The sequence below is a fragment of the Mus caroli genome, chromosome X, assembly GCF_900094665.2.
Source record: "Mus caroli chromosome X, CAROLI_EIJ_v1.1, whole genome shotgun sequence".
Lineage (NCBI taxonomy): Eukaryota > Metazoa > Chordata > Mammalia > Rodentia > Muridae > Mus > Mus caroli.
The window spans coordinates 143993575-144004291 of NC_034589.1; the positions used below are offsets into that span (position 1 = coordinate 143993575).

The window sequence follows — 10717 nt, forward strand, 5'->3', positions numbered from 1 at the left end:
CTGTGGTCCTCACTCTCACCTGTGCAGACTAAGTTCGGCGGAGTCCTGGAGCCAAGATGGCGCTCCCTGCAGGGCGGACCACTGTCCTCCGGCTGGGAGGGTGCCGGATGTCTGCGGCCCCAAAAGGGTGCTGCCTCAGCGGCTCTGTGGCTCCCGCCTGTCCCAGAAGCTGTCTCGAATCTTCCAATAGAATTAGAAGGCTATGATTCAAACTGAGTTGTATAAGAACACAATGTGATATACCTGTAATCTCAGCTACTTAGGAAACTAAGACAGGCAGATTTTGAGTTGAAAACCAGCTGCGAAATATAATCTGTCTGGAAATGAGCTGAGGCTTCTTGGCTAATACAAGTTCTTGGCCTTAATGGTGCTGTCATTTTAACTTGTGAATTGTCACTAAAAATAGGTAAGGAAAGTGTGTCATTCTCTTTGATGGCAAAAGTTTAGTAGGCACAAAAAGATAAAGAAGACAGAAATACTTTAATGTGATTTTTTTGACAATCAAAATTTACAATCAAGGCATATGCCTCACTCATCCAATCCTAGTCCCAGCAATGCTTGGCATTATTGCTTTCCTTAGTAACAAAGGTAATGAATGATGAGGGTATTAGTAGATCATCAGCTGGTTTTCAGACATCAAAAAAAAAAATCAGGGATGAACTTCCCTAAGTAATAAGTTAAGGTAACCCTGGTATAGAAGTTTGGATTGGGAGGCCATCTATCCCTGTTATCTGCTTCCAGAAATATTTACCCAATATCTGAACTAAGAGGAAATGCTGTTGTTATTATTACAATGGCAGGTACATCCTTCATAAGGCACATGGAATAGAGTCTTGCATCTGTGTATGTGGTATAGGTTTCTAGAACATTCCTTCTGGGTACTACCCTGTTGTGGCACTTAAAACTGCAATGTGTAATTGAATTCACCTTGAAGTAGAAATTGTGGAGAGAAAGTAGTAAGATGACAAGAATATAAAGTACATTAGGTCTACACACAAAAATGGAACAACACTTGTTCTGTGTTGTATCAAGGCTAGCTTCTAGGAAGAAGCTACTAGTTCAACATTTCATTTAATAACAAAAGGGCTCCCTGGAGAGATGGTGCAGTGGATAAGAGTGCTGGCTGCTTTTCCAGAAGACGTGAACTGAGTTTCCAGCACCCATATGGTGTGGCTTACAACCATCTGTAACTCCATCTCTGGGAGAGCCGGTATCTGCTATCTAGCATTTATGGGGACCTTCCTACATGAGCACATTCCTACACACATACACACACAAATTGTGAATATATATGTGTATATATATATGTGTATACACACACACACACACACACACATATAATCCCACAAATAAGTGCTCTAAAGAATAAGAATCTGGGAAAAGGTCACAGAATGGCAGTTTAGCTTTATGGAAAAGATGTAATAGAACCAGTGTTTTAGAAATCTTGCCAACTTCAACATTTTATATTTTTCTTCCTAGATAGATTCTCAGGAAATATTTGGCTCCTTTATATTATTCACATATGTTTTAGACTAATCCCATAAAGTTTAGCCTCTAGACAGAGGGAAAGTCAAGATGGAATTGTTCCATTTGTCTTTGCCCCAAATTGCAAATGAAATTTGCTCAAATGATTCATGAAAATGGTTTGAGTAACTTCTCTGTTTTTTGCACTATGTATCCTTTATTTTTAAAAGCCTCATAGCTTAATTTACTAATTGGAAACTGTGTCTTGTTTCCTCACATATACAAATTTCTATTTAGACTGCGAGAGATAGGGTAGGGGACTGAAAAGGTCTTGTTTTGGTCTTAGGAGCCCTGAACTAAAGTTCTGCTTCTTCCACTACTGCTTTAGGCAAGTCTTCTAACTTCTCTAAGCCATTTTCTTTGTAAAAAAATTTTAAATCTATAGTGATGTTGGTATTAATGGTAAATAGTAAAGGGATTAAGTACGCGATGAGATCAGCTCTATCCTGGACTTCTAACATCAAGAACATGGGTAGTGAGGATTATGATAAATAGGGAACAGAAGATTACAATGTGAAGGCTTTCTTTACAGCTCTTGAACTTAATGCATGCACAATAGCTGAGCTGAGTCAAGCAGAGCTCATTCATTTCTTGATCTCACTTCCTGTTCAGTACAACGATGATTGACGGCCTGGATTAGAAAATCAGTTAGGTCAGTATGAAATCTCAGCAAATGACATTTAAATGGAGCAACTACTCATCTCTTAATCACTTGGGTGAAACTGGTTCTAGGATAATATTTAATCTAGGATTATTGTCAGATTAATTACTCACTTCTTATTCTTTCTCTGAACTAACAGTTTGCATGTTGTGCTGGATACTGGCCCTCAAGCACAGTACAACCAGCACACCTTGCAGTTAAGCATGTTATGTTTATCATTTGATTTTAGGGACATTCATAGCTCCAGGCATTAGCTATGAGCTTTGGAATGTGATTCCTCTGAGTTAGAACACTGGCTTGAATGTTAGACATCCTCAGTTGACCACATGACTTATTTTTTGGCCAGGCTTAATGAGTAGCATGTGACCTACTGATTAGAGTTCATCAGAGAAATCATTTTTTTCTTAAAAAGTAATTTTATTTTTTATTTTTTATTTTTTGGGGGTTTTCAGACAGGGTTTCTCTGTATAGCCCTGGCTGTCCTGGAACTCACTTTGTAGACCAGGCTGGCCTCGAACTCAAAAATCCACCTGCCTCTGCCTCCCAAGTGCTGGGATTAAAGGTGTGCACCACCATGCCCGGCTGTAATTTTATTTTATATGTATGGATATTTTGCCTGCAAATATCTCTCTGTGTACCACCTGTGTGCCTCATACCTGAGGAGGCCAGAAGAGGACACTGGATCCCCTAGAAATGGAGTTAGAGACAGTTGTGAGCTGCCATGTGCTTGCTGGAAAATTAACCAGAGTCCTCTGGAAGAGCTGCCAGGGCTCTTAACTGTATAGAGAAATAGTTTTTATCTGGGGAAACTGAACCTACAGCTGTGATGAATCATCATGACCAAGAAAACTTATAAAAGGAAGTGTTTGATTAGGCTTACCATTTCAGAGGGTTAGAATCTATGATGGCATAGTGACAACATTGTGGCAGAACAGCTGAGTAGTCACTTCTCATACAGCACGTAGAAAGCAGAGAACACACTGGGGGTAGCATGAATCTTTTGAAACTTCCAAGCCTGCTCCCAGTGAGAAACCTCCAAAAGCTATACCTCCTAATTTTTCCTAAATAGTTCCACCAATTTGGTATCAAGCATTCAAACATTGGAGCTTCTGGACTTCATTCTCATTCAAACCACACAGACCTTTCACATGTTTAGCAAATACTCTTACCATTGAGCTACATCTGTGGGGCAAGTGGAACCATGTTACCAGATTAAAAACTGGGAAGGTTGAGCGGATTCAGAAACCCTGGTAAATTCTTATATCTGAGAACAGTAGGCATTTCATCTATTCCTAACCTGGTTCCTGTCCTGAAGCCCATGACCATGACACTGCAAATGAGGATTATGACTACTGGTCACAGAGCACAGAGTACTCCAAGCTAATGAGATGTCTAGATGGACCAGCCCAGGGGGTTAGTCAATAAACTTCCCTTCCTGGACATTGCTTTATGTAAAAGGTATTTAATCTGTGGTCTACCCTGAGTAAGTTGTATGTAATCATTTTTCATTACCAATAAACAGTTTGGACAAGTAAGGACTGTCTCATCAAGAACCACTGAGGGAGGTCGCTACATAAGTCCCCTGTAGAAGGACCCTCTGCTTTCCAGACACTGATACTCACCCCTGAGCTATGCCAGAGTCTCCCCTCCCCATCCCCAGAGGCATCTGGGTGTCTGGGAGCCCCAGCTCCAGCCCCAGCCAGCTTTGTTTCTCCCAGGACCTGGGACCCTCATCTTAGGCTGTGTACCACTACCGTTGCGCCCTGTTGGTGGTGAAGATGGAGTGTAGCCTAGCATCTCCTGTTTACTCTCCTCGAATGGAGTGCCAAGGCAGGGTACAGACCCACATACATCCTTCAGTTTTATTTTTTAAATCATGATCTGTGGCAGCAAATGGGAAGCAAGCATGTTAATTATTGATATTTAAAGAGTGTGCTCGTTCACAAGCCATCTTTGCCTGACTTACATAGCTCTCATCAAAGAAGCTTATCTTTGCAGCAAAGATCATAGGGAAAACCTCAACTGGTCAAAATATACAGAACAACTTATTGTGGAATGCACATCCCCAGTGGATAACACAACTCCCTCATATAAGGCTCAGGGAACACTGAAGAGAAAAGAGCAGAAAGATTTTGGAACTATATAACCAGGAAGTCTGATGTGAGATTGATTCTCCTAAAAATGACAGGGAAGCTACACCACATACTACAATAATATGGCTGCCTAAACAATGAAACCACTAATAAACTAATGTGGAAAGAGGAAATTTTTTTTAAAAAATTATGTTTTATATCCTGATCACTGCCCCCTCTCCCAGTCACCCCCTCCCATAATCCCTCCTCCATTCCCCCATCCCCTTCTCCTCTGAGAGGGTTGAGGACCCAGAAGGGGGAAATTTTAAGGAGCACCATCCCTAGACAAATAGCTGCAGGCAACTAATGGTTGTTGAGAAAGGTCAAATTAGTCTTACCCATGGATGAGCCCTTTAATTGGTCAGCCATAATGTCATACATATGCAAACAACACTAAATATACTCAGCAGGTTTTATTTATGTATTTATTTGTGTGTGTAACAATAATAAAGTGAAGAGGGTACATGGAAGAATTAGAGCAATTAAAAGGAAAGGGGGAAATGATGTTATTCATTGTATTTAAAAAAAATAAAATGATGGGGGGGTATGGGGGACTTTTGGAATAGCATTGGAAATGTAATTGAGGAAAATATGTAATAAAAAATATTAAAAAAATAAAATGAAAAGAAAAGAATGAGAGGACTGGAGAAAGAAATGACTTAGAAGTTAATGGCATTGTGGTGGCGAATAAGAATGGTCCCCATAGGGTCATATATTTGAATGTGTAGTCACCAGGCAGTGGCACTATTTGAATAATTAGATTAGAAAAATTAGGAGGTGTGACTTTGTTGGAGGAATCTCTCTCTCTGTCTCTCCCTCTGCCTATGGATCAGGAAGTAAAATTCTCAGATACTTCTCCAGCACCACATCACCCTGCATGCCACCATGCTCCCCACCATGATGATTGTAGAGAACACAGTCCATGAATGAAGCTGGGTGACAATTCTGATTGCTTGTGAGAAAACTTAAAGAAAATGGGATGAGTCCAGTCACCTGGGTCCTCCAAAGCACAGGATTGGTCTTGGAATGTGCTTTCTTGCCTCCCTCCAGGTGTAGTAAATAGAGTGGGTTTACTTCCAATTACCTATTATCTTAGTATTATTCAGATGATGTCTCCAAGCATAGAGTTGTCCATGTAACTATATACAGGTTGAACTCATGTTTTACTTTGCTCATATGACTTTGCTTAACCCTCAGAATCTAAGTTGTCTGATGCTCCAAATAAAGTTGACTTTTGCATGAGACTGTAGTCTGCCTCATTTTAAGGATCTATTCTTCCAGGTTCATACCATCAACTAGAACAGTGACAGATGATAATGGACTAAGCTTCTGACACTATAAGCCAGCCCTAATTAATGCTTTCTTTTATAAGAGTTGCCTTGGTCATTGTCTTAGTTAGGGTTTTACAGCTGTGAGCAGACACCACCTTCAAGACAACTCTTATAAGGACAACATTTAATTTAATTGGGGCTGGCTTACAGGTTCAGTTGATTATCATCGAGGAGGGAGCATGGCAGTGTCCAGGCAGATGTGGGGCTGGAGGAGCTGAGAGTTCTGCCTCTTTTTCAGAAGGCAGCTAGCAGAAGATTGGCTTCCAGGCAGCTAGGATGAGGGCATTAAAGCCTACGCCCACAGTGGCACATCTACTCCAAGACAACACCTCCTAATAGTTCCACTCCCTGGGCCAAGCATATACCACCCATCACAGTCATGGTATCTTTTAACAGTAGAACATTGAATATGACAGGCATGCACTTTTCTTGCAAAGGAGCCAAGTTCAGTTCCCAGCACTCACATGTATTGCTCAGAATTATTCAAAACCACCTATACCTCCACTTCTGGACTCCTCAGGTCCCTGCCCTCACATGCACATATATACACCCAGATACACATAATGAAAAGTATAAAATCATTTTCTCTGAAAAGGTAAATAAATGAAGTATGAGAAAGTTTATTCATTTCAGAAAGTCCTTCAGATCTACTTCTAAGGTGGCTTCACTGAAATGGTTCTTCACCGGAGCAATAGAAAACTAACTTAGTCTCCTAATTTACTCTGGATCCTTTTCCCACTCTTTGGCATCAGGACTCAAACCCAGGATGTTACCCATGTTGGGCAAATACTACCACTGTACTAACATCTCAGACACATGCCCCTCCCCTTTAGTTTATTTTGAGAAAGAGTCTCACTGTTTTGTGGAGGCTGGCTTTGAATTCATTACAAAGTCCAGGCTAGCTTCAGAATTAGTGAATCTCTTGCCTCAGTCTCCAGATAGCTTGTATTTTAGGAATGTGCCATCACATCCGGCTTATTTAGATACTTTTGAGTTACCTAGATAATACAGGATATGAGCCAATTTTAGAAGCACAGTTTCTCTAGTCTATGAAACCATAGCATAAATTAGCTTGAAAGCCAATGACATAAACTCCCAGGAAAATTCTTTATTTAAATCAGATACCCAGAATCTCTATTAGCAGAAGGAATTATGTTTATTAATACTTTTCATTCATACTACATGACTGAACTATAACATAGTATAACATTTTGTTAGTTCAATGTTCTACTTGTAGTGAAGACAGTGAAAATGCATTTGTTAATCTATCATTAGGCATTTTACATTTTTCATTATATGTGGGACACAAGTAAGAAAATGGTGAGTTGGCAGATCACTTGTGCAAGGACAGTGATTTTCATCATGGCATAATTGTTGCGTGTTTTCTCCACAGTTACATGTTTCCTATCTGGCTTTGTGACTTACTTTGCCTTCTATCCATGCTTTCCAAACTGTGATACATCTTAAATGCCTTACAATGGCAACAAGAACAATGAGACATAGGGGTTGCTAAGACATTAAAAGAATAATACAACACATTTATTTTTATGTGTATTAGTCTTTGCTTGCTTGCATGCATGCATGTATGATGTATGTATGTATGTATGTATACTATGTGTATGGCCTGGTACCTGCAGAGGCCAGAGGAGGCCAACTGATCCCCCTGAAAGTGGTTGGAGCTGGCACATGGGTACTGGGAACGGAACTCTGCTCCCCTGCAGGAGCAACAAGTGTGCTAACTAATCTTTCTAGCCTGGTTAAAGGACTGAGCTAGAGACACACATGAATGCTAGGTGGCTGAATGTAATAGGGCTTTCCTGACTTTAGAACTAAGATAGATTAGCTAAGTAGTGAGACATTTCCCACTTTAGATATTATCTTCAGTGGAGTCTATGGGGTTCATTGCTCAGGACTTATTTTCTAAGAAAATGCTTTGGAGTCTCATGAGGGTCACTTAAGTAAACTTGTATAATTAGTAGATTGTGACTCAGCACCTGACCATGTGTCTGAGTGAGGGAATTCCTTGGAGGTAAATCAGACCTTCTCATAACTGACGAGTCTAGGAACGTGCCATCATGCCTAATTCTGAAAACTTCTTTTGTTCTGTCCTTTTTCTCCTTTTTTGGTATTGGGAATTGAACCCAGGGACTCTGGCATGCTAGGCTTACACACTCTGTCACTTAGCTCTATCTCTCAATCCTTTTTTTTTTTTTTTCTTTTTAACCTTTCATTTTGAGATTGGAGCTCAGTAAACTGCACAGTTTGGCCTAGAACTTTGTAATCAGGCAGGTCTTGAATTTGTGATCTCCCAGCCTCAGCTTCCTGGGTTGCTTGGATAACAAGAATGGGCCTCCCTTGAAATTCCCATCAACTTAATTTTTCTTACTAAGCTTCATCTTTTTAAAAACCAAAACGTCAAATAAAAACAGGGACAATATTTCTTTCAGCCTAAACCTCACTTCAGCCCTGGTTGGCCTCTAAGTGGTAGCAATTCTCTTGCCTCAGTCTTCCTACTTCTGGGAAAATAAGCAGAGTACCCATAATTTGAAAAGCTGCTCATATGATGTCAAGGGCAAGAACTACAGACTGGGAGTAAAGGTTCAAGAGTCAAAAATAAAAGAGTTCTACCAAGGTGGAGGAATGCGGTGCTTTGCGGAGTGTTCATTTACTTAACAAAGGAGGGAAGAGCCCTGCTTATAAATAAGTCTCCGACCCCACCTAGCTGATTGAGTGGGAAGTTCCATTGTCTCGGTCTCCAGTCTCCAGCTGCCGACCAATCAAACAGCAGGACCCGCCATTCTCTACGCAGTAGTCCCGCCCCGTGGCGGTGTAGCCCCGCCCCGGGCAGCGCAGCCCCACCCTTCCTGCAGTGAGGCCCTCCTTATCCCGGGCCCTCTTGTGGCGTCACCTAGAAGGTGGGGACCAAGATTCAGTCCAGCGCGGTTGCCGGTGTTTGGAGGTGGACTCACGCTCACGCTCTTCTGCTACCGGTTTGTCTCTACCCGGGAGGACCTTGGTTGTCCACCCGTGGGTAGGCAGTGGAGTGCCATGAAGCGGGCAGCGATACGGTAGGTGGCAGGGCGTGGAAGGGCGCTGCCCCGGGGTGCCCACGCCTTCCCCTTTGAGGCGAGGAGCCTAGCGGGGCGGAAGAAGCCGCGGGTGGGATGGGGGTGGTGGATATTTGGCTTGGGAGGAAAGGCACCCTGTGCCAAACCCGGGCCCACCGGCCTACCCTGGAAAAATGCCACCACCCTACTTTAGCGACAGCTGACACTTTTAAAAGGGAAGACGTTGGGTGTTCCCTTGAAATTCCTTTCCTTTTGCTCACCAGGGGTGTGGCTGGAATCTTGGTGTAGCCCCTTTTTCCAAAGGCCAGTACTTTCAGTTCTGCCTTGCCTTGCCTTGCCAGCACTTTTCTCTTTAAACAAACATTTTGGGGGTTACGTGCATGACACACTTGGAATCTGTCTTAAGTATGTTATCATGCGTGTAAAGACTGTAGAGACCATTTGGCTCTCTTAAGCTGATTCATTTGTTTGGTTTAATTTTATTTAGATCTATTTTTATTATTTTATGTATGAGCATTTCTCTTGCATGTGTGTCTGTGTCCCACATGCTTGCCTGGTTGAGCCTCCATCTGGGTGCTGGGAATCAGGTCTTTTTGCAACAAGTGCTCTTAACCACTGAGCCAACTCTCCAACCCCTTGTTTGTTAATTTACTCATTTTTTTTTTTTTCGAGACAGGGTTTCTCTGTGAATCTTTGGCTGTCCTGGAACTCACTGTGTGTAGACCCAACTCGTCTCAAACTCAAAGATCTATCTGCCTGCCTCTGCCTCCCCAGTGCTGGGATTAAACACATATCAACACCCTGTTTGTTTTTGAGATAGAATTTACTGTGTAATCTTGGCTGGCCTAAAGTTGGCTATCTATATCTATATATCTATATCTATCTCTTTCTCTATCTATATCATCAACCAGACTGGCCACAAACTCACCATATATCTATCTTCCTATGCTTCTCCAGTGCTGGTCTGAAGAGCTTGAGCCACCACGTCCAGTCCAGCTCTCATCTGTTTATTTATTTATTGCTTTGACATCTCTAGCCAGGTAACCAGGTAATACTAGCAGGCCTCGGACCCATGTCAAGTCTGTCAGGTTTCAACTTTTCTAGTGTTGGGATTTACAGATGTATTTTCTCGTGCCCAGTTTAGAATGTGCCTGTGATAAGCAGCAAGGTCTTGTAATGAAAGTGCACCCTTGGACCACATAGGCCATTTTGGTAGATCTAATTTCCACCTGGCACGATTAAGGAGCATGGTCTTTAGACTGCCAGTCATGTCTGGCTGTCCCCCAGTATGCAAGGGTTTTTTTTTTTTTTCCCCCAGCTTGCCTGGTTCCAAGAGCCCTTGCTTTGGGTTCAGAAGCCATCCCACTAATGGTGAGCCTGACTTTGACATGGCTCTCACTAATTCTGTCCTTGGTCTGCCTTTACTTTTTCTAGGACCCTCGCCGTCAGTTGAACAAGGCGTGTTATCTCCCTACCCACCAGCACCTAAGCCTTACTATTTGAAGACAGGTTGAAAGTCATTAAAAGACGGCCATGGTTACCTTTCAACATAATACGAAAGGGTTCAACACTTTTGTCACTTTGGCTTTGTGTCTTCTTTGATAAGACCTTTTAAAAAGTGTTGAAAATGTTTATGTTTATATGTGTTAGTATTTTGCCTGTATGTATGTATGCATTCCATCAGCATGGCTGGTGCCAGTGGGGGCCAAAAGAGGGCATCACATTCTTTGGAACTGAAGTATCAGAGGTTTATGAACAACCATGTGAGTGCTAGAAACCAAACCGAAGCCCTCTACAAGAGTAAGAAGTACTCTTAACTGGACTGGAGAGTTGGCTTTGTGGCTAAGGTAGTGGCTGCTCTTCTAGAGTACCCAGGTTCAAGTACTTCAGTTAAAGGAGTTCTGACTTCCTCTTTGGACCTTTACGGGCACAGACATGCATGCAGGCAGAACACCAAGACACGTAATAATAAAATCTCAAAGGAGTTTTTTTTTTTTTTTT

At 42.0% G+C, this 10717-nt stretch overlaps 1 protein-coding gene across 1 annotated transcript in view; it reads left to right on the top strand.

Moving 5' to 3' along the window:
• Positions 1-8492: 8492 nt before the first annotated feature.
• Positions 8493-10717, top strand: part of Acot9 (acyl-CoA thioesterase 9) — a 39461-nt gene continuing 37236 nt past the window's right edge. The window contains exon 1 of the mRNA XM_021153108.1: positions 8493-8716. Coding sequence (XP_021008767.1) covers positions 8697-8716 — 20 coding nt within the window. The 5' untranslated portion in view covers positions 8493-8696. The remainder of the gene's footprint in view (positions 8717-10717) is intronic.